Here is a 25,048-nt window from a genome sequence, read left to right as displayed (position 1 = left end):
GCCATCTTGTGGTCATTTGTCGTAAGTGCACTGTGCATTATGTTCCCATAGAAACTGCATACCTCACAAAGCCAAAAAAATAAAAATAAACTGACTATAAATATTTACACTTCTCAAGGTGGCCATATTTATTATTACAGCTCAGGTGACGATAAATATTAATACTCCTCAGGGTGACAATATATTCTAATATTTTTCAGGGTGACTGTAATTAATAATACCGCTTAGGGTCACCACATTATAAATAAATACTCCTCAGTGTGTATATAATAACACAGCACTGGAATGCCATTCGGAATGAAGTTTTATACTATTCACATGCAGAAAAGCCCAGTTTTGATGCTACAATAAAAACACGCCCCCTACCAAGACTCCACCTCCTCGTCTTTTAGTTTTGTTCACATTGTGTGCTCTTCATAAAGTTGTTTTCTGAAAATACTCCCACTATGTAGCTTGCCGGAAATGACGTAGCGGAAGTGGAATAGAAGCGCCAGTGTGCTTGTGTGCCGTATTCGGGGAAAATGGCGGCGGGTCCGATTTCGGAGCGGAACCAAGGTAAGCTGAGGGAGCGATAAAACTGCAAGTTAGAGGGAGCCGATAAGGGGCTAAGAGTCCTGACATGCTGCGCTAGGCTTAGTTGTAGCATTAGAATATGCTTGTTACACTTAGTAGCCATACAACTGGCTGGACTGAATAATTGGAGCACCACTCAGCTACTGATATGTAAGAGAGGCCTAGAGGTGCCTATACACGGAGCTATATCTGATTGGTTGTATATGGGGCTGGGTCACGTGGGAGTTTTGTTGCCGCAAGCTAACATTGGTCCAGGACCTGGAGGGTCACGTGACTGGGCTTTCCTACTCATTTGTATATGGCATTACTTTGTAAGGTTTGCTTTACCCAGAGTAATATCCTCCAACCCTACAGCACAAACTACAGCACCCCATTCCTCTACTGAGTGGAACGCCCTGTACTTCCCAGGATGGAGGACCATGTGACCAGACCATGTGATCACCGTGTATAGCTTTGGGGTGATATTCCATTCCCTATGTTCAAGTTATTTTATCAATGGCCGAGGTGACGATAAAGAACACAGAAATGTCTTTGCTGGAGTAAGGTACATGGAGCTGTAATGGCAGAACATAAGTGCACCCCATGGCATCTACTTCAGCACTACAAGGTCTGGGGCCAATAGGAAGGCAGAGAACACCTAAAGAGGGAGTAAACTCAAAAGTCCCCCTAAACAAAAAAAAAACCCTTACCTTCCATCCCTATTTAATGTACAGCGCTGTGTAATATGTTGGCGCTATATAAATCCTGTTTAATAATAATAATAAAATCCTGCAGAGCAGTCCGATCCATCCGGAGGTCTCTTCCATTGCGTTGTCCCCGTATACGTCTTCAGGCGGGCACATGGGATGCCGCTATCTTCTCTTCCTACGTCACCCGATCCAGGCGCGAAAGGGGGTGACATAGGTTGGAAAAAAAACTTGTGCATTTGTGAGATCGGCAATTTGTATTTCTTTTCACGAAAGGGCTCCTTCTGCGCATGCCTGGGATGCTTGAGCATGCGCAGAAGGAGCGTCCAGGAGCCTTCCAGGATGCGTGGCGTAGGTATCTCAGGGGGCTTTGCGCTCCCATTCATTTTCGATCTCCTAGGCAAGGGGCAGGGGCAGTGCTGCACCCCCGTTTAAAAAAAAAAAAAAGTGTGTTGCACAACAACATAATTTTTACTCTACATTAAAGGTTTGTCTAACCTTTTATGTAAAGTGGAAATTCTGAGTTTAGGTACGCTTTAAAGTAGAATTAAACTTTGTGAACAGGAAGGCAATGTCCCAATAAAACATTCTCACCCGACTGATCACTGTCACCTACCGATGCTCGGTATTGAATGCAGGGGATATTGGTCACATTCTGTCCTCCATCAGGGCTGAATGAACTCCTGTGCAGGCATTACTGACGCAGAAGTTTTTTATGCTTGGTGGGAAGAAGCTGTAGGTGGGTGATGGCCCTGGTATTGTAATCCAGCTTTACCAAAACCAGTTGGATGGTTATTGCAAAGTGCTGGGTGGTGGCCGGGTAAGAATCAAAACCTGGTTTAGAAAGAATATGGTGGCACCTGCATGAGGTCAGGTGAGTGTTTTTTTAAAAAAAGGCAGTCAGGCAGATAAAGTTATTTTATTGAATAAGAGACATCGCCATCTTCACTCTTTTGGGTTCCGGATCTTCAGCCATCCTGATTGGCCAGGTTGAAATAACCCCAGCAGCCAGGGGATTGCCAGGGTACCCAATATTGCTCAATGCAGATTGTGAACCGGTAAGTATGTTCTATTCCAGATGGGAAATCACTGGCTAATAAAAAAAACAACAACCTCCCTGCTTAAGATATTTTTTACTTTCACTGATTGGAAGAATCCATGCAGTGCAGTGTTCTCCCCAGCCGCTTTTAGCCGGGTGCACCACCCGGCATTTTTCAGTAACCACCCGGCTGCTTTTGGGTGGCTACTGAAGAGTTGGGTCACAATACAGGGACTGCCACCCGCCTAAAACTTCTTCCCACCCGGCTTAAAAAAAATTCTGGGTTGAGCACTGCAGTGATTGCTTATCTGACTGGTTATCTGACCGAGAAGCAGCTTCTGCCTTTTGAAGCAATGGCTGCAGTGCTGAACCCTGGCATTTTTATTTAAGCCGGGTGGGAAGAAGCTGTAGGTGAGTGGTAGCCCCCGTATTATGACTCAACTCATCAGTGGCCATCCAAAACCAGCCAGTGGTTACTGAAAAGTGCCGGATGCTGCACCCAGCTAAAAGCATTTGAGGAGAACACTGAACTCTGGGGCTGGCTCCTATTTCCAGCATGGGGAAGGTAAATCCAATCAGTTCTGTTGCTATTAGCTATGACCCTCCTGGAACTATTATGTGGCACCAAATGATGACAGTTATCAGTTGTTTGAAGGATGAGCCCATTCACTGACATTTCATATTGATCTCTCCTAGACGCCACAGTCTATGTCGGAGGTTTGGACGAGAAGGTCTCTGAGCCGCTATTATGGGAGCTGTTTCTTCAAGCTGGGCCAGTGGTAAACACTCACATGCCCAAGGACCGGGTCACTGGGCAGCATCAAGGTGAGAACAATATGTTGGTTTCCTGTCATATAGAATGTTTTACCAGAATTTCACTTTATAAACGCATAAAAGCCACTTACCTCCTGTCCTCCAGCAATGGAAAGAAGTCGGGGTAAAGCAATGTTAAAGTTTCTTTAGTAGAGAAGGATATAGTCCGTGTCAGATTTTTATTTCCATGTCTCTGTTACAAATTTATCCTCAGTTCTTGTGGGGTGATAAGGTTGGGAAAATGAGTTCTTCAGCATCCACAGTCTGACTTGTGTGGGAAATTTGGGCTGCAGTGATTGCTTTCTTTAGGGTTAGGACTGCGGCTACTACTTTTCCCCAATACTCTCCATGGGGCAGCTTTAGGCTTTGTAAACCTTTTCATGGAGGCAGCAGGTGCCAGAGCTGCCAGGAGAGCCAGACTCCATTTCCATTGTCAGAGATACATTTAGTGCTTGCAGAGGTGCAGGAGGTGAGCCCGGCTGTATGACCTGTAAGTAACATGACTTGTTATCCTCCAACGAGTTTTCTGAGCTCCATTGAGCAGGAAGGCCTACATGCCATGGCATGGGTCATATTGATAATAGTTAAGCAGTACAGAATGGAGGGAAAGCAGTGAGCGATATCCTCTCTCTATTATCAATGAGATATTTATTATTTTAATAGACTTCTGATGCAACTTGATCTGTGCAGCCCCTTCTACAGATACTTTCAGCTCTCTTGTGTTACATGAGTGTTTTGTAATATTGTTTATTTGGTTCTCAATACTTTAATAATAAAGTAATTTACAGAACTCCCTAGACACGAGAGGCACTTGTTTCATGCGTCAGGTCTCTCCAGACACTGGGCTAAGGATCACAATTGCTCTATTCCTGTTAAAATAATTAGGCCGGGTACATACGCTCAATCTTTGTCATTGGAAAGGATCTTCCCTTCTCTTGTTTACAATTGATGTTGGATGACCCATGATGTTGGATGAGCGCTGTACATGTGTCAGATTCTCGTCTGATATCGGCCCTGAGACGATTATTGGACGAGAATCATCTGACGTGTGTACGCAGCCTTAGGGTCCAAGCAGTAACAATTGTTTTATTCTATTGCTAGTTAACAGACTGGAAGCCAGAGAATTTTAATGTGTGGTTGCCGGACAGTAGATGTCCGCCAGAGACTGTTGACCATGCACATATTCTGCTACCTGGAAGTTCTCACCCCATTTGCTGCAAATAATTTACCAAACAGACATGCGGATGCTTGCAGAATTATGTCAAGTCATTCACCTTGCTAAAAAGACCTTGCATATAATGGGTGCCAGAGATTGTGGGGACCCTTGGGACACAGCGTTGGAGGCCCTGTGCAAGCAGGGACTGATTGGAGGATGTCAAGGCTTTCTACATATAGCAGGTCTACATAGATCTCGGGAACCAGTAGCTGCTGTGATATTGGGAGGTACACATTCCCTGGCCTGCTGGGTCCTGATATTTAGTTAATTTGTTGTGCCATGGCACGTGTTCTGTCAAGTTTCCCTTTGTGTGTGAATCCATGTACCTTCTGATCATGTGTAGTAAACATACCGATGTTCTGCAGGTTATGGCTTTGTGGAGTTCCTCAGCGAGGAGGATGCAGACTACGCCATTAAGATTATGAACATGATAAAATTATACGGAAAGCCGATTCGAGTGAATAAAGCCTCGGCTCACAATAAGAACTTGGACGTTGGTGCAAACATATTTATTGGCAACTTAGACCCTGAGATCGATGAGAAGCTTCTATACGACACCTTCAGCGCCTTTGGTGTCATCCTTCAGACCCCCAAGATCATGCGAGATCCAGACACCGGTAACTCTAAGGGCTACGCCTTCATCAACTTTGCCAGCTTTGATGCTTCAGACGCAGCCATCGAGGCCATGAATGGACAGTATTTATGTAACCGGCCGATCACTGTGTCTTACGCCTTTAAGAAGGACTCCAAGGGTGAGAGACATGGCTCGGCAGCGGAGAGGTTGCTGGCTGCACAGAACCCGCTGTCCCAGGCTGATAGGCCTCACCAGCTTTTTGCCGATGCCCCTCCGCCTCCTACTGTCCCTGCTGTCATCACTTCCCTAACCAGCGCTGTGGCTGCAGGTGAGTTTGCTTTGGTGATATACCAAGGATAGATGAACACAAGCATTTTTATCCTGTACTTCTTCATGCTGGGGAACACTAAAAACTCTTTATATTTTTTTTTACATCTATTTAAGTTTATTTGATGCATGTTGTTCCTGTATCTTCCTGTGTAAGCCTCCCTTGTGTACACCCCAAAAAGCCCCGAGATTGCTGCTGGCTGTCACCCGCCCCAGCAGACTCAGGACTGTCAGTTAAGTGACCATCTGTAGTATTACCTTTCATTCCGCCTCCAGAAGCTTCATAAAAAGATTGAATCACGTAAGTGGTGGTGTGGCATAGCTGTGACAGCACAGACATTTCAAGCGGAGGGGAATGCTATGGTGCAAGATAGGAGGGGTTGTCCTAGGGCATGGATTCTTCTGGGAAAGTCATATTTTCTAGCAAGGTCAAACAGTGTCAATATGGAGCAGTAAAGGGAGTGCTGACATCTTTGCTAGATGGATTGTCACCATTGATGTGCACCACACATTTGCTTAATATTTAAGGAGTTTGTGTAGGGTGATATATGAATGACTTGAGGCTTTTACTGCTGTTTGTGCTCTACTGCAGGTTTATCTTTACCACCTGTTACCAAAAGGTAACAAAGTGAGTGAAAGTCTCTCCAAACTGAATAAACCTCCAGGTTTAGTGATTTGGTGTATTATTTTGGATTTGTTGCTCCCATAACTATTATAGTATGGAAGCAGTTAATTGGGAAATTATCCAGGAATCATAGCGTCCTTCTGATTTGTATGCTCACATCATAAAAAAGTACTTTCAAGCTTGCAATTTGCATCTAGTTATAGTTTCTGTAATGACCAAAAATATCAGACGTTTTTACCTTACTACCCCAGCCTTAGTATTTATTATCCAGGCATGGCTTCCTGTGATTCCTTTATCTCTGCTTCTGTGATTGGTTTAGTGCTTTTCCCTGAACCCTGCACAAAGCTAGAGGTCAGATTAAAAAATGTGATGCATGCCCACAGAAGGGTTTTCTTCTAGTGGCAATCTTATCATTCACAGAATTCTACATGTCATTTATAAAGATCTCCACAAATACACCCCCATGGCCGATATCAGTATCTGGAGAACATAAGCAATGTCGCCACCCGCTTGCTTATTTCATGTGTTGGTTTTAGTTCCATCAAGCACTTTTAATTGCAGTTATATCCTTTTTTTAAGTTGCTGAGATTGCTGTGTTGTTTATTGTAGGTAGAAATAATTCTTGGCAAACCTTAAAGCAGCCTTTTAACTCTGATTTATACTTTTTTCTGAAAGCAAAAAAAGTGCCAAAGTTGCTTGGCTTTCTTTCAAACGGTCCGGGTGACCTAGTCAGTGTCTTTCCACAGCATTCTGGGAAGCCGCAGCTACAGGGTGATCTTGAAGTGTTAGCAGCAAAAGCCTTTTCCTTTTAAATTCCTGGGATCCCCCCCTATCCTTTCCAGAAAGCTATAGGAAGGAACTGATTACAGCATTAATGCCAGTGGAGAACTGATCAAAGTTTGTCCTCAAACTTTAAATTGCATGGATTTTTAGAAAAGGAATTAAGATTAGGAAATAAAAGGTGTACTTTTATTTTACAGGCCCTTATATCTAAGTGTATGTCATTTCTTTTCTTTTTCCAGGCCTACCCGCTTTTCCTCCAGTTCCCCCACCCGGGGCAATGCCTCCAGGAATGCCTCCAACGATGCCTCCACCCCCAATATCTCCACTCACGGCAGGTGGAGCAGCTGGAGCTGGGGGCCCTGGTCAACCACAAGTACCGATGCCTTTCCAGTCTGGCGGTTTGCACCCTGGTAAGTGACGCTCAATGTCTTTTATTTACTGCGTGGAATGGGTTTGAGAACACCTTGCACATTTTGATAAGCAAGCTGTTTGGAGCCAAGTCAGGTCCTTTGAAAACTGGGATGCTGCTTTATTTGAGAAAGACCTGACTTCCTATGTGCTGGCAGTACAAGGTATTTTAGAAAGCGGTAAGAACTTCATATGTAATACTGCATATGCAGCCTCAGGGCTGTCATCAGGAGAAAGGGTACCTCAGGCCCCAATCAAAACAGGTTGACTTTTGCAATGGTAAAAATACTAATTCCATTTCTATTTTAGGTGTAAAAAATAAACTTTAAATAATCTGAAAAGCACTCCATAGCTTCTCTTTATCAACAAAAAATATCACTGCCCCAGTTAGGTTTAGTGTTATGTGGACTAGGATGAAAACTGTGAACGATGATGACGAAGATGTGTTTCATCTGTGTTGTTCTAGGTCTGTCCTGATTAACTTTTTTAATTTCCAGGTCTGCAGATGCAGGTTCCGCATCCATCAATGGCTCCATCCCCTGCTCAGCTGGCACGTCCTCCTGGCATGACTCCCCCTGGACCACCACCAATGGGAATGCCACCAAGAGCTCCTCCATTTGGAGCAATGGGTAAGTTTTATGCCATCAAATGAAGCTGTAGATATGGGAAGGTTCATTCTGTCTTGATGGTCACAGCAAGATTTGCAAATGATGAAGTCTGTCAGCCATCATGAGTATGGACTTCCTAAAGTGCACTTTTAGCTCATGCATACATGGGCAATTCATTGCTGTAGTGATCAGGGCAAACAGTGAAAGTCATCATTTGTTACTGCACACATGCTGTTGTATTACCAATCAATTGCTTGTATTTAGAGCTTCACTCTATTAATAGTAATAAGTATTGCATTCACTCCATTATCCCAAAAATGTAGCAGTCAGCATGGGGCGATTATTAAAGTGGATCTTCCATGCAAATGGAAGGTCCACTTACCTGGCAGCCTTCTGCCATCTGAAGGAAAAATCTATCTATCCCAGCCTTCAGTTATTTCAGGAAGTATGGAATATGTCACTTCGCCACAGCCACTGGGCATAATGTGTTTGGGGTTATAAAGAGTTCTCACATGCCTGCTTGTTCCTCAGCCTCCTGAAAGCTTCAGAATATGTACTGCTGATTCTGCTGTATGTTTACATCCACCATCCCAAGTCTTTACTCTCTTGTTTAAAGGTTTAAAACATTTATGGGACCGTCTCCAGCTTTGGGTGACAGGTCCATAGAATGTCTGTGTCACTATTTATCAAGGATTGTCTATCTGGTAGAAGCAAAATTAACTGCAGCTACACGTGATGTGTGAGACTACTGCAGACTCTGTTCAGATCTACATATCGGCAGACTTAGGGAATAGTACATTCCCTGTCCCCCAAAAAATCCTTTGGTTAATGTTGGGAGGCTCGAAGGAGGGACTATCTTCATAAATAGGCCTCTGCGTATAGCTAAAATCTCAGCTACCCAGCACTACTGCTTTGTTTTAATTTTGCCCCAGGTTTCTTTCAAGTGAACCTGTTTAAAAAAATATGTTGACCAACTAATATTATCCCTTTTAAAGGGATCCAATTGAAAGGAGACAGTGATGTGATACTTGATATGTAACTTAATTGATGTGATACTTAATATGATGTGAACTTGATATGTAACTTAATTAAAGGGAACCTATTAAGTAGGCTGACTTTGTTCTAAATAATACCATTTGGTTGACGTTTTGATCCTCTGCCTTTAATACCTACAAATCCCTGACCCAGAAGGAATATGGAATCTGGTGTTCAGCTTTTCCACACTCTACCCACTCTTATGTGACAGAGCTGGTTACCTGAGTGGATTTTCACCAGTACCATCAAACTAATTATGATTCTCCCATAATCTCCCCATGTTCAGTTTACTAAGTGAGAGGTATGGTAAATAATTTGCCATATTTTTTTGCTTGCTTTGGATCCGCTTACTTCAGCAATACAAAGAACGAGACACTGTTGTAATTTCTTTGAAACAATTTTGTTTGCTGAAATCTAAAATCATTTGTATAATTACAAACTGCTAACCTATTTCTTTTATTGTACCAAAGGACATCCAGCCATGCCTCCCGGAATGCGCCCACCACCTCTCATGCCACCTCAGGGCTTCGGTGGTCCTCCCAGACCCCCTCCCTATGGCTACCAGCGTGGTCCTCCCCCACCGCCTCGCCCAGTTCCGCCACCTCCACGCCCTCCAACAGCTCGCCCACCTGCACCCATGAGGCTGCCAATGGCACAGTGATCAGCAAGCGGACTCCTCATTCAGTGAGAAATCTCTACAGCGCACGAGTCTTCAAGTGTTGTGCGGAGGTCTCTGCGGAGTTCTGTATAATTCTGAAATGCATACAGACTTTTTACTTTCTTCCACTTCCCCGGCTGGTTTGAGAAATCAGCGTGTCTGGGGAATTCGGTAAAAATGTTGGAATTTCAGCGCAGGCAATGTACCACTTCTCTGGGGACCGTTGTTGAATTTCCATTGTCTTGGTTAGAGATCCTGTCGTCTTCGTAAAATGTTGCTTTTCAAATAGTTTATATAAACGGGTAACTATTTTTTCAATGATTCCGATTTTGATTCTGTTAAATGACATCCCAAATCTGTTATCTTAAAAGGAAACGTATTCCAAGATACAGAGCATTGCTATTGCTTGTTTCACATTCAGATTCTAGTTTCCTGATGGTCATGCTAATTCAACATTATTAACCCCGAACGAATCTGGAGATGAAGACTTTTTCTGATTGGTATTCATTTCATGTCACCAATATGAATACCAAGGGGTCCATCCTCCAGTGGGTTAGGCTTGCCAGTCCATACTGCAGACGTCCACCCCAGACAAGTCCCAGCATCAGATGGTGCTGGGTGCATGACATCTTTTCAAACAAAATGGGAAAAGTTGTTCTTCCAAGTATGGGAGCATGCAACGCTACTAGGGCAATATAGCGAGCAGGTGATGGAGAGTAGACCGGTGATCATAGCTTGATGGGTATGGAACTATCATTAGACCTCAATGTTCAACCCAGAAACTTTTTTAAGCCGGGTGGGAAAACATTTTAGTTGTGTGGTGGCCCCTGTGCTGTGACCCAACTCTTTAGTAACCACCCAAAAACAGCGGAGTGGTTACTGAAAACTGCTGAGTGGTGCGCCCAGCTAAAAGTGGCTGGGGGAAACACTGGACCTGAATGTGCCAAGTGAGACAGCCAGATGGCTGGCAATTGTAGAACTTGAAGTGTATTGTCAATGGCAGCCAACCAATTTATTTTTACATTTTATTTAGAGGCCACTGAAGACTTTTCCCTTATTACTGTCCATGATGCTTTAGCAGCTGGTTATGTGTTTGCTGGGTTTAGTTCTAACAACCCAGCCGTGTGCTATATTATTGTGCCAGTGCACATCAAAGTGATGGTCACCTTGCTCCATGCTTTGAGATCTGTCTGGTCTTCTCATTTTGCTGATATCAATTATACTTCTGGGTCTGTAAAGCAAAATACAAAACTTCCCGTGGGTCAGGGATTTAAAGTACTGAAGCTAGAGGGGCATAAATCATAAGTACCTATGAACCTATACACAGAGGCTAATGACACAGTGAATGGGTCTAAAATCAACTCAATAGCACCTCCCTGTGATCACCACAGTGCATTGCAGCTCTAATACATAACAGGTACATGACAGTTGCCATTCAGAGTATAAATTCATTTTTCTGCATTGCTGCTTTTCAATCCAGCTATCCACATCACCGCTTGGTAAAGCTGCAATCTTTCGTCTTCTTTGCATCATACAAGGGGCAATCTATTACAAAAATGTCAGGTTCTCTTCAAGACTTTCAGCGCTGAATAAAACAATTTACAGCTATGTTTTTGTAATTTTTTTTGTTTTTATAACTTGTCTCTGTAAATGGTAGAACATTGTAATAAAATACTCTTACCCAAATCTGTCGCCCTCTTTTTATACCTCAGCGAATTAGTGTATTGAAACCCGTGAACAAAAATGTAATATATTGCAGCTTACCAGTCTCTAGATCAGTCTTTTGCAACCTTTTTAACATGGGGGAACCCTTGAATCAAGTTTTGGGTCTTAGGATACCCCTGCTATAATTACAAAATCCTCACTGTACATTAGTGCGGTGGTCAGTGAGAAGAGTGTCACCCTTACAGATAGGCCAAAAAGATCATTGAACAGCAGTTACTGACCTGGGAGGTAAACGTTCATTATTTAAGGAATCTCTGGAGGAACCCTAGGCTTCCACAGAACCCTGGCTGAAAAGCACTGCCCAAGGTGGTGGCTGCATTTGTTCAAAACGCTCCCTCCTTTCATTTAAGAGAGGTTTTGGAATTTATAAAAGATAGTTAAACGCAAACATTAAAATTATATTTCAGTCCACAGGAATTTAAAGGGATATTGGTTTAACAGGTATTTATATTTGCAAAAGATATTCTTGAACACACATAGTACTATGGAAATGGCCCTGGACTTACAGATATTAGACTTGTTTATTCTACATCTCAGTCTGAAAAAAGGCGATTCCTAGATTTTTGCAACATTATTGCTTTTAACAAGACTTCTCAAATGGCTAAATGGAGTTGTAGACCAATCTTCTAGTTCAATGTGGTCCTCAGCCCTTCGTGCTGCCTTCAATAAGGCAAAATGTGTAGATCATTGGGACCTATATCAAAGAGTGGTCAACGGTTTCTCACACCAGTTAAATTGGCCAAATTCTCGGATGCTTAACTTTGTGAATGTGGTAGGGGAATGCGGAGCCATAGGGACTTTATATTGTTTATTATGGCAATGTAAATCCATTCACTCTTTTTTTAAATTTTTATTCTTTTTTCAGACATTTCAGGGATCTCTAACCTTGAGTTTGCAATATTACACCTACATACAGACACATTCCCTGTTGATTCTAAACATGTACCATGAAAGGTAGTATAACCAATGATCTAACTTATCTGATGTGGTTAATGATCTTCATACCCCATGCTCATTTGAAAAAATGTTTTACTATCACCAGTTTGCCTGGCCTGGTCTCTCCATGGGAATTGTATATTGACCTGATAGTTGTTTTACCTTTCCTTGTAATAGACTGGTATTGTCATTATTTATGTTTTGTTATGTTTTCCCCTTTCTTGTCCTTTGTTTCTTCCTGTTTGTTCTATACCCCACCTGGTTCCCTTTCTTTCTCTATGTTAACCTTCCCTCCTCTTCTGATAGGTAAGATATCTTGTCATAGCTTTTACTATATGTAAATTGCTACTTAAGATCCACTAATAAATATTAACACGCTAATTCCGGGGCGCATTCCGGGAGGCATGGCTGGATGTCCTTTGGTACAATAAAAGAAATAGGTTAGCAGTTTGATAAAAAGCTAATGTAGACTCCATATGTAAGTACTGTGCAAATTGCACATTGTTATACTCTGTTCCCTCATTTTCTGCCCATACTGCCAGCTATGATACCCTGCAATCTTTTCTACCGCCTGCTGGCATTCCATGCACACCCCTGCATGTATAATTTGACTATATAATGCATTTCTTTTCCAGGTCATCTACCATAACTGGCACTGGGGCATTTTTTTTTGCCCTTCCCCTGATCAGCAATGTAAGGGCCTCCTGCTACATACTTCTCGGTTAAGCACTCTCCAGGTCAGTGTGTCTCAACCTTTTTAACATGAAGGAGCGCTTGAAATAGTCTTCAGGAAACCCCGGCTATAATTACTATGTCACAATATATATCATCATAATACAGAATTATTAATATGTGGGTCAGTGGGATGAATTCTTCTTACATTGCTGGCCAGTGGGAGAAATCTCGCACAGATAGCCAAAAAAAATCACTGGACCCCTGACCACCTCTAGAGGAACCCTGGTTGGGAAACACTGCACCAGATAAGGTCCTGGACAAAATTCCAACCTGGGTCCCTACTGCTACAAAGCAAACGCGATGCCCACTGAGCCACCATGTGGCCCAGAGGGTGAGCTAACAACTACCATTGGACCTCTCCTTTTGACAAGCATGTAAGCTTACACTTTACAATGGGCTCCAGTAACAGCTTCTGCCACCCACCACCTGTTTACTAAATGTGGATCCCAAGTAGATCACCACACGCATTTACCAGTATGGAAATGTTGGCTTTTGACAACTTAGCCATCATCTCTAATCACTCCCCCTGGGAGCCGACATATACAAAGATCGCGCGACTGTCATAGGAGGGGCATGGATCTCTTTATTATGATTGATGGAAAATTAGGGTTTTCATTTTATTGAATTTTGGTGAACATTCCCCAATAAATAAGGTGCTTTTTGTTGGTTTTTTATTCTTTATATTGTTTTTGAGGGTTATGGAAGCTGCATAAGGGCAACAGAGTGAGCAAAGTAATGTGAATTTTGCCAAATTTCCTCTGTTGGCTGGCTTTGCCTTCTCTATATTGATTGATGGTAGCACTCCATTGGTGAGTTTTTATTCACTGATTATACACAGATGAGCAGTTTAGATTTCGTATAGGTGATATTTGGCAGTGATTTCTGTAAACATTGAAAAAGCAAAGGATCTTGTTCAAACTGCAGGCCTAAATTGTTACTTAAACCAATCCCCCCTTTAATGCTTAACCCAGCCATTGAAGGATAACTGTACTTACACATACATATATACAGTTATTTGTTTGCCCCACAAAATTAAACAAAAATCTAAATTTAACCCTCTATGTAGAGCGCCTGGATACAGAGATTTGCCCACTGTGGCCTAGCGCACCCGCCAATCCAGGCTGGTAGTTGTAAACAATAGTGATGTCATTTCCTGTCTGCCTGAACTAACTAGGAAGTATAAAAGAGGTGGAGCTTATGATTGAAATGGCAGTCAGAAGCTGTTCACCGACTATAATCCCCGCCCCTGGTTACTAGAAGCTCCACCCTCTGTCCTAGTTTCCATGGGCAGACAGGAAATGACATCACTATTGTTTACAATTACCACCCTGGACTGGAGGGTTGCTAGGTCGATTGGGCAAATCTTTGTATCCAGATACCCCAAGTAGGGGGTAAAATTTAGATTTTGATGTACTTTTAGTGGGCAAATAAACAATTGTACTTTTGGGGGTAAATATTGTTCTCCTTTATCTAACCTTTGACCTTTTGTCTAGTTTAATGCTAAACGTGATGTAACGTGAGGAGGGAAGAAGCAGAGCTGGAAATTATAACGGCACCGTATATAAAAAAACATTTGCTGATTATTGATACAATTCTCTTTTCTTCTTCCTTTGTTTTCATTTCAGTGCTTTCGATCTCCTCTAGACAATTTGTAACCTCTGCCTGTCTCCAGCGATGGCTGCATGGCATTGACCAGGGTGGATTTCCTGTGAAAGTGACAACACACGAACAAGCGGAAGACAAAGACAGAGCGTTGTCACCCTATAACAGGACGTGCCTGGACCATATCCTAGATTGTAAGCTCTTCAGAGCAGGGTCCTCTCCTCCTCCTGTGTCTGTATCTGTCTGTCATTTGCAACCTCTAATGTACCGCGCAGCGTAATATGTTGGTGCTATATAATGTTTAATGTTAATAATAGCAGAATCAACAGATATATATGTGTGTATCGTGATTCATTTTTTCCCAAATTTGTATTTTTTTCCAGTATATATATATATATTGAAAAAAAATATAAATTTGTTATTTAAATGAATTCCGATCACAAGATGCAGAACAGAAAATACAAAATTTGAGTTGCGATCCAGAGATTATAGATGTGGATTTTGAATGGTCACCTCTTAACCTGTTGCCCTTCCCCCCCCCAGCACCCATACCCCCTTCCCCTCTCCCTCTCCCCCTCTCCACTCAATGGGAGCTGTCAGCTGAAGCCACCTAATAATAACACACAATTTGTCAGGTTCAGCTCCTACAGTGCATTTCAATGAGCCACATTAGGCCTGGCACCAGCTTGCAAGGCAGAGGGAGGTTGGCATAGCCTGGCACCGCATTGTAGCTCTCCAACCAGCCCCCTCTGAACCGATTGCACATCCAATGCCATACAAAAGGTTAATCATTAAGATCGCAGCCTTTGCTGCTCTCAAGGGAGCTCCTGTTGAAGATTAAACCTTCCTCCTCTCTACCCTCCCCCCCTATTTTTCAGCTCTCCATGGTTTCACCCGATGCTCTGTTGTAAGGGCAGGAAGAGACATCCTTAGCTCTGCATCTGGTACCCAGAGCCTCAGCATCCTCATCCCCAGCATCCTTCCGCACAGCATCCCTGGCACCCACCCACAAATCCGGATGGCATGCTACATATAAGGTACGACCGACCCTCATTAACCCACCCTCCTTACTACTTACCTTTACCTTGTACACTGCACGAACACCCCAATCTCTCCTTCTGTGGCCATTTTGTCCTAGAAATCCTTGGACCACAATTTATACATTAGGGCTCTTAAAGGGTGCAAGTGACAGCTGTCCCTGTGTGCCGGGCTTTTGTCATTCACCATTTGGCTGAGCAGATCTGCCACTTGTGTAGCGTAAATGGTGACCTTGGAATGATAAGAAAAATATTGTAATATATTGATTCTTGGAATATTTGCAATTCTTAGACAATGTGCACAGATTAGTAAGGGTTAACTACTTTTGGGTATTAGGTTAAGACATGGCATGTATTGGGATATCTGATTGTTATATATGTTGTGTATATAAATATATGTATATATATATATATATATATATATATATATATCCAATAATATGCATCTTCTTTTCCTTTTCTCTATATCTCTATATATGTATATATTTATAAATACATTCAATATATCATTTTCAATCACTAGGGTATCTGATTTTGCATTAACAATAATCCACCCATGCATGCAAGGGTTAACCTTGCCCACCTAAGGGTTAACCTACCTTGGCGGTTTTCTCATCTCACATTCTCCGGCGCTGTTGATTCATCCTATAGATACTGTACCGTCACGGAAATCCCAGCCGTACTAGCTAGCTCAAAGTGACCTTGACTTTTTTTTTTTTACGAGACTCGATAGTATAGGTATAGTGTTTTTTTTTCTGCCTTGTCTCCGCTTATAGCAACTGGCAGTCCATGTCGCTCACTTTGGGAATAGGCAAACCCCCACTGGCTCGCTCCTTGCTGCAAAGCAAACACGTTTTTAACGCCTGAGGCAAGAGACAACTTATCACAACATCTTTATAATAACAGCCTTCTGTATGCTTAAAAAAGAATCTGTGCCATTGTCCGAGGCTTTTTAAAAGCTTAATTTGCGTCCCAAAGGAAAAAATATTAAAGTCTCGTTTATTAGGCAAAGGGTTTTTAGGAGCAGCATCAGAGCCAATTAATCTGAGCTGATGGGGTGTCACAGATAGGTGATTGATCATATCAATTTTATCTGTCAACGTTTTTTTTTTTGACATGCGTATAACAAATTGTACATTCATTTTCACAAAGCGTGCTTGAATCTTCATTTACGGATTTGACGCCTGAATGATTTCAGCCACGACAGAGGGAGGCTGGAGGAAAAATAGAGCAGATGAATGAGCAAGCATCGTGCGCTCCCTGTAATGTGGTTTGAAGGTTGGATACAGCTTTGAGGACCTTGGATCGCGCCGACTTTTTTTGGAGGGGGATCTTTGTTTCGGTAAATAGGACTCAGGTGTAAAGGTTTATGATGCATTGTAAAGCCTAATTAAACTTTCAGTTTAAATCAGCTAAATACATTACCGGTGCAGTCTTTTAGTTTGTTTTATATAGAAAAGCAGCTACAGCCACAGAGTAGAATACCCATCTATTGCCAGCATGCAACAGGAAAAGGACACTTGGGTGGAAGCAGTGGTCCCACACCTCTTGCTGATTTAGAGCTGAAATTCTCCAATCAGGGAAGAGCAATTGTTGTACCGCCTACAGGTCTAACTTAACAAGGGGTGTGTCGTAACTCTGCAGAGACACCACTGCTTGCACTCAGAAAGTAAGGGTCAGCATGCTGATAGAGGAGAAGTATTTGGACCCATGCTGTGCACATCTTTTGTTTTGGTGCACCCTGAATGTGTTTACTGGTATTGAAAGTTTAATTTAAAAAAGGCATTGCCGACCTATTTCTTTGTTTTATGTCAGGGTGCAGATGATATTTTTCCAAAACTGGACAAATATGTGTGATTAGCTGCCATGGACCAGGCCCCCACTTTTTTCCATGAATAGAGTTGGGTTTGCCCACAGCATCTATACCGATTTCTAAATAATTTGAGCAAGTACACCGGGCCGTGCCAATCAGCTTGCAGGGCCAATCTTCGGTCAGTGCAACCTGGCGTCTGAATTCACCTACCTACTTTTGTTATGATGCCAGATATTCCAGGTTCTATGGTTGGACTCATTAGGTTGGCTTCTTTCAAGAGCGTAATATGGTTTTCCCATGCTAAAGTGGTTCAGAAAAGCTGCCATAGAGAATAAATGGGGGCAGCTGTGAAATGTTCAAGTGAAGCAGTATTGGGAACTGGGCAACTAGCAAGAAGCCAGCCGGCAGTAGCCGCACAGAAATGTCTATTCCCACCGCCAACCTGAACAAAACACTGCTGGTGTAATGCTTCTAGAGTTAATGGTTTTATTTGAACACCTAGGTATGTAGGCAAAGGACTTCTCTCTCTTGCCACCCAAAAAACAAGATTGACAACCCATGTAATTCCTTTTTTTTGCTCATACTTCCCTATGCTGGCTTTTCAAACTAATGTAACCATTTAGAAGTTGTACGAAAGATTAGTGTATTATTAGGCAGGGATCGTTTTAGACAAATTGGGGACCTGGGCAAATATAAAATGGGAGGGGGGCAGAAATGCAACTTACTGCACCTTATGCTATTTTGTCAGTTGGGGCCCTGGAAAAGGTGGGGATCCTCCTAAAGCATCCCTAGTATCAGATGTGTAACTATCACCAATGCAACCTGGTATAAAGGGGGGCACTGACAATTCTTCCTTATTCTACCTGTGCACCTGCCGTTTCTCCTTCTCTTGCTGCTTTGATTGCCAGCATGGCACAGGGGAGGGAGGAAGATTGTGACTGGCCATGTAAGCAGCTGCATGACTTTGATTCAACCCCTAGGGGAAATAATAGCATGGAAAAAAAAACGTTTAACCTCTCTCTGTATGGAAATGTTTTTGTAAGCCTAACTGAAGTGACAGAAAAACATATAAAGCCTGTTAGATGTTTACCTCAACTTTCCTAGCCTTACCTATCTTGTTATTGTCAGGGGATCTGAATATGTCTGTGTAGTCCAATAGTCACTAGAAATAGACCCAGACACACCCCTCTCTTCCTCTGCAAATAGGAATGCCTGTGATGACGGAAATCCGTTTGGTCCAAAAACTCTAAAGGAAGATCCAGTGCTCCTAACCATCAGCATTCAGCAATAGATTCCCATCTCTTCCATTGCTTTAGAGGCTGTGTAAGGATGAGGGGTGTGGCTGTTACTCAGCTCTGCCAGCACAGAGCACATACATAGATACTGTATATATATGTTTTCTAATTTGCAACCAAGCATTGTTTTCACATTATAACATGCAGGGCTACAGGACTATAAAGAGATACAAAGCTGTGAAACTTTAAAGGGAAAAGATTCATTTTTATATTACCCCCCCCCCCCCCCCAAAAAAAAAAAAAAAAAAATCAACAGGATCCATAGAGACAGAGTCACTTTTGTGCCTATAAATATCTGGGATTTGTGTTCCGTAAAATCTTTCACACACGTTTTTCTCACCTCCCTCGCTGCAGTGGCTCTAAGAATAGATCTCTAGCTGAGGACTGACATGAAAATTATGTGTGAGGGGAGATGAGCACTCCGTCTACCTGGCGGTTATTCTGGATCTCACTAGAGCAATGCATTCAGGGCACTATAAACATACAATGTGATATATAAAGTTCTGATACTGTATTCCGAGCCAATAGAACGTAATACTAGATAATATTAGACAGAAGAGATAAAATGGCCTTCTTTGTGTATGGGCACCAGCCAAACAAACATAGAGGTGCCCGGCTTTCTCTGACCTCAATCTTTTCATGTTACTGGGTCATGTAACATCTGATCTGCATGTTCATGCCCGGTCAGTGGTTTAGAAAGTGTTAAATCCAAGAAAGATCTACATCTGTCCCAGAAATCCCTACCATCCCCTAGTTTATGGCAAATGCTGGAATTCATAGATCCACAATGGTACAAATTGTGCAATGCCAGTTTTGCATGCCCCAGGCTTTATTTCATTTCTATTTTATATGCATGGGGAGGGCATATCTATGGACAACTGATTGGCTCATGAGTGCCAAGCAGAACATGGAGCATGCGGGCATAGTTGGAAGTCAACGGACAAATGCCATCTCGGTTGTAAATGGTGGATTATATGCGATTGACAAGCCATAATGGCAGTGGTTTAGAACCATCCATTTGGAAAAGTCCTTAAGACCAGGTGTAGACAACCATAGATAAGTTGTTAAAGCCCCCCCCTGCATCAGGTGCATTAGGTGTAGATGACTAAAGGCTGTTGAGTTGGAGTTGAAGTTCTACATCTACATCTGAAACTCAAGGCTTGTAAGCATCTTTCATGACTTCCAAGGCTTTTATCTTGGACTGGACCACACCCTACTGATCTCTCCTATGAAAGAATCCAAATTGCTCGGCTGTTATGCTGATCCAGAAACTTCATCACTATATTAGAAATCAGCAGTTCTGCTTCCACCCTGACTTGATCTCGAACAGCCAGGCAACCAGCTTGGCATTCCCGGGTAGAATTAGATGTTCACTGGCTGCTCTGCATGCTGGGTTTGCTCTTTAAAGCTGAACCGTAATAAACACTAATATATACACAGATTAATGTACATTCCTTACCATTTCTGAGATTTACACAGCACTGCTAACAAGAGTCCAGAGAAGAAGACCTAACCTTTCTCTGCTGCAGTTCAGTAGCAGTTAAAGGTCTTGTCCCTTCCCCTAGCTGTGAATGGACAGCACATTAATAAACTCTCTCCTCCTATTAGCATGCTGGTTGCACTGTAGCAATGTAATTAGCTCTTTGTGCTGCTCCACCCCCAGACTGAACTCATCTGTACAGAGACTAGTGGCCTGCATTAAATACCTGGTGTTCATCTTTAAGACCAATTTTTGATTCATAGAGGCACCCATACCCTAAAGGATAATTTATATCAATGTAACAAATTCTAGAATTTGATCCAATAACCCTATGATGTATTTTACATCCTATAGCAGAGACTAAACAAATGACTTTAAGGAAGAAGAGAATAAAAACAACCAGTTTCACAGAGAAAGGTCATAGCTGCAACTCAGCATGTAATGCATAAAGATTCAGCCCCACGGTGGGAATCAGAAGGGAGAACTAGGGGGATGGGGGGGGGGGTCATTGACCATTTTCTCCTTCAACTACAAACACAACAGATAGGGGGTAAGTAAAGCTGAACTCCGGCAAAACAGATAAATGGGCAGATGTAAGGAAACTGTATAATTTATATTTGTTTCTATTCAGTTCTAGGATAAATATAGTATGGTATAGTATAGTTTAGTATAATATAGCATAGTATAGTTTAGTATAGTATAGTATAGTGTAGTATATTTTATCATAGTATAGTATAGTATACTATAGTGTAGCTGTATAAAGTATAGTTTAGCATAGTAAAGTGTAGTTTAGTATAGTATATTATAGTGTAGCTTTATATAGTATAGTAAAGCATAGTGTATAGTTTAGTATAGTATATTATAGTGTAGCTTTATATAGTATAGTAAAGCATAGTGTATAGTTTAGTATAGTATAAGTATAGTAAAGCATAGTGTATAGTTTAGTATAGTATATTATAGTGTAGCTTTATATAGTATAGTAAAGCATAGTGTATAGTTTAGTATAGTATAGAATAGTATAGTATAGTATAGTGTTGTATAGTATATTATAGTGTAACATAGTATAGTATAGTGTTGTATAGAATAGTTTAGTATAGTGTAGTATAGTATAGTACAGTATAGTAAGGTATAAAATAGTGTAGCATAGTATTATGTTGTATAGTATAGTATAGTATAGTATAGTATAGTATAGTATAGTGTAGTATAGTATAGTGTAGAATTGTATAGTATAGTATAGTTTAGTTTAGTATAGTGAAGTATGCATTCTATTTGTGGCATAGCCTCAATCACTTTGGCATCCAGCTCCTTCTGTTCACCTTGCCTTGCTCATCTCTGTGATATATATTTCTGGGCACATTGGCATCCATATTACAAGAAATGAGATACCCTATGGAATATTGCTGACATAAAAGCCACAAACTATTGCAGCTTTGTATTAATTGATACAAGCAGTGTAAGTACCTAAAACTGAACCAATAACCTGTGCTGCAGTGATCATGTGTTAATAAGTGACATGCTAATAGGAGGATTGGGACAGAGTGACAGAGAGATGAGCACATCAGTGTCATTCTTCTTTTTTTCACTGTCCAATCACAAAATGAGGGCAGCGTGGAGACCCTTAAGTGTTACATAACTGCAGCACAGACAAATCAGGTCTACAAAATTCTTTGTATCCATGTATTTCATTTGCGTATTTAGCGGTTTGCCCCGAGTTCAGCTTCAAAGAATAACTTGTTAATCAGTTAATCTTTTTATTGAGGCACTTCACCTTCATTTTTCCCGCAACCTCAGTTTATACCATTATTGAACTTTTTTTCCTGCCCGAATTGACTTTTAATTTGCAGCAGGGGTTATGTTATCTCATATATTACACCTCGCCTATTGCTCAGTTATTAATAAGCAGTGCATTGTGCAGACAAATGAACAATCATTTGTTATAGCGGCCGTTTTCTTGCTCCTATATAAATTGTTTTCGCTCCAGAGGGACCTTGCACTGCAAAGATTTGCTGCGCAGTATTAATACAGTAAGCCTGAGCGATGAGAGGGCTGATGGAGGAGGAATGTGACGTGAATTCTAATGCCATAGACGCTGCTGTCTTGTAGTCATACCGAGGTCAATGCCTAGGGGACATTCATCAGGCAATAAGGCCTGGAGGGCAACCTCGGTGCTCCGCCATCAGTCACATTTGGATAATTTATGATGGGTTTCTTTAAAGCTGTAAAATAACAACATCAAAAAATGACTCATGCTTTTGCGGTAATATTCACCTTCAGTCTAACAATTCCCCCTCACCACCATTTTTATTCTGCTGCTACATAACTTCAGCCTGACGGTCAGCTTCATTCGCCCTACCTAAGCCTAGGTTGTTCTGGACCCATTCTGTCTATGAATGGACAGTGAAAGGTTAAGCAGCTCTGACACTATCCTCTCTACTTCTATCATGTATCTTGTCAGCACATGAACTGATTGGCTTCTTGTACTGTTTCCTTATCTCACACCAGCTCTGCTGTACAGGGACTGCAGTAGGCTGATACCAGGTCATTTTTAAGTACTTACATTACTTGCCTTCAAAAAATACATTTATTTTGTATTAATGATTACAGATTCTATAGGCTTAATTTTATTAGTCCCATTTTGTTTGGTATTCTCTGGTAAATTCCATCCTCTGACATACTTGTAAATCTACCACACTGCTCCATATAGATAGTTTGCCCAGTGTGAAAAGTTATGGGGCTAGTCAACATGTTCTGCTGGCGGTACCACTATCAAGATGAACCTGTTAAGGTAAACCTAATGTTTTGGCTTGCATTGGCACAAAATTAAATGTATCAGTGCAAAAGAAAAGATTTGGCTTTAGTCTTAATTTAAGGGTGGTCACATATTGCCCAAATCGATTTTCAAAGCTTTAGAGAATAGTAAAGCAGGTGTAGCCTTACAAATACAGTGGTAAAGATCATGGGAAGTCCTACCTTGGACTATTTCTTTATGGAGGTTGTACCTTGCATGCTGTGTTGGCTGTCTTGAAATGTCCCATGTGATCCATGTACCCATGTGATTTCATGATCATTGAAATGGCTGTTCATTTCAATGTAGTGTGCTCAGAAAACCCGATAGTAGCTTTCTCATGGTATTAAGGTAAAATTATTGCGTACAATCAATCACTGTATTTCCCGAGATTCATCCCTTGAGGGGGGCTAAGTATGGCCAGGGGCCACAGACAAAAATCATGGCCCTCTCTGGCCAAAAAAGACAGAGACAATAACTACAGGAAACAATCCATAACTTGCCCAAGGAAAGTACGAAAGGGTTATATAAAAACTGTAAATTGTATACACCACCATGCACTAGGCACGTTTAGGAATTTAGAAAAGGTTTCAGTTTACTGCATCTTTATTCGCGAGTGAAGTCTTTTGAGACCAGTTGCTGTAGTACAATAAAAGTTGGGTTTCACGTGCAGACACGGGGGTCCAATTTACCACGTCCATGGGGTGTTGTGAAAGAAGTGGAGCTTCAACTCCATTCATTACCAAGAGCAGCGCTGACGCGTTTCGGGGCTGTAAATATCATAAACCGTATAGTAGCGCTTAGGGAGATGTAACAAGGAGTTACGGCCAAGAAAATTAAAATCCTACCAGCATATCATAGATTTTTAACTAACACTAAGCGTTCAACAAGACAAGAAAAAGATTTCTGGAAGGAATATGTTCTGCAATAATGATTCTAATATTTAACTGTTTTCTATTTGCTACATTTTAAGTACAGTTTTTTCCCCCAATGTAGTGTCAATTCACATTGATGCAGCAAGCTTTAACACATTTATTTTAATATTACCAATGCCACCGGCTCTTTTCTATATCTCTGGCCCATCTGTGTTCCTGATTCATTCCTTTGTTTTTTTTATCTTTTCTTTCTTTGTGTTCTATCTATCTTTTACTTGATCTGTCTTGACACACATTCCCCCTTCTTTATCCCACCTTTTTCTTTTCACCCCCTTTCTCTCTCCATCTATTATGACCCACAATTCTCTTTTTCACCCCCCTTATTTCTTTCCACCCTCCTCTCTCACCTTCTCTTTTTTCTCTCCAATAATCTTGTCCCACATTCCCCCTTTTTCCTTTCACCCGTTTCTCCCCTCTTGTCTTTCTCTCTCCAATTATCTTGTCCCACGTTCCCCCTTTTACATTTCCAGCTTCTCCTTTCTCCCCTCTACCCTTCTCTCTTTCTCCTTTCTCCTATCTTGTCCTACATCCCCTGCACCCCATCATCACATTTCTCTCCTCTTCTTTGCCATACATCTCCTTATTCACTCTCTCTCTCAACCTCTTTCTGCCCTCTTTTTCTAAATCTATCTTGTTCTTCACCCCTGTATCTCTCTGTCCATCCCCTCTCTCCATCTTCTTTTACATTTTCTACCCCTCCCCATCTCATCACATCCCCCTCTCTCTTCTCTTCTTACTCTCCATCATCTCCTATATTTTCTGCCTTCCCCCAACTCATCATACCTCTCTCTCTCCTCTTTTTGCTGCCATAATCTCTTATATTTTCTCCCTCCCTCCATCTCTTTTTATCCCCTTTTCTCTCCTCTTCTCCTCCACCCCTCCCCATCTCATCAAACCCCTCTCTCTCTCTTATTACTGCTCCCCATCTTCTCCCATCTTCTCCTACATTTCCTGCCTCCCCCATCTCCTCTTCTCCTACATTTTCTACCCCTAAATCTCATCCTACCCTTCTCTCTCTATCTTCTTTTACATTTTCAACCCCCCGTCTCATCAAACCCCCTTTCTCTCCAACTTCTTTTACATTTTCAACCCCTAAATCTTCTCCTACCCCCTCTCTCTCTATCTTCTTTTACATTTTCTCTCCCACCCCCATATCCCCCATCTCATCCTACCTCCTCTCTCTCCATCTTCCTTTACATTTTTTATCTCTCCCTATCACACCCCTCTCTCTCCTCTTCTTTCTCCCCATCTTCTCCTACATTTCCTGCCTCCCCATCTTCTCTTCTCCTACATTTTATACCCCTAAATTTCCTCCTACCCCCTCTCTCTCCATCTTCTTTTACATTTCTTACCCCTCCCC

General features: G+C 41.8%; 2 protein-coding genes across 2 annotated transcripts in view; both read left to right on the top strand.

Annotated features, from left to right (window-relative positions):
• Positions 1 to 460: 460 nt before the first annotated feature.
• SF3B4 (splicing factor 3b subunit 4) lies at positions 461 to 11,031 on the top strand. The gene is made up of 6 exons (XM_072428024.1): positions 461 to 555; positions 2,995 to 3,123; positions 4,693 to 5,229; positions 6,876 to 7,046; positions 7,542 to 7,673; positions 9,158 to 11,031. The coding sequence occupies exons 1-6, from the start codon at positions 522 to 524 to the stop codon at positions 9,346 to 9,348; spliced, it is 1,194 nt and encodes a 397-aa protein (XP_072284125.1). The 5' UTR covers positions 461 to 521; the 3' UTR covers positions 9,349 to 11,031.
• Positions 11,032 to 15,104: 4,073 nt separating this feature from the next.
• SV2A (synaptic vesicle glycoprotein 2A) overlaps positions 15,105 to 25,048 on the top strand; it is a 66,540-nt gene continuing 56,596 nt past the window's right edge. The window contains exon 1 of the mRNA XM_072427685.1: positions 15,105 to 15,380. The gene's annotated coding sequence lies outside the window, so the exon portion shown is untranslated. The remainder of the gene's footprint in view (positions 15,381 to 25,048) is intronic.

Source organism: Pyxicephalus adspersus, chromosome 12 (assembly GCF_032062135.1).
Source record: "Pyxicephalus adspersus chromosome 12, UCB_Pads_2.0, whole genome shotgun sequence".
NCBI lineage: Eukaryota > Metazoa > Chordata > Amphibia > Anura > Pyxicephalidae > Pyxicephalus > Pyxicephalus adspersus.
Note: the sequence above shows the minus strand (reverse complement) of the source record. Positions and strands in the feature narration are given on the sequence as shown.

Coding starts and splice junctions, on each gene's coding strand:
- SF3B4 (XM_072428024.1), top strand. CDS start 522: ATGGCGGCGGGTCCGATTTCGGAGCGGAACCAAG. Junction 5,230..6,875: donor AACCAGCGCTGTGGCTGCAG/GTGAGTTTGCTT, acceptor TTCTTTTTCCAG/GCCTACCCGCTTTTCCTCCA. Junction 7,047..7,541: donor GTCTGGCGGTTTGCACCCTG/GTAAGTGACGCT, acceptor TTTAATTTCCAG/GTCTGCAGATGCAGGTTCCG.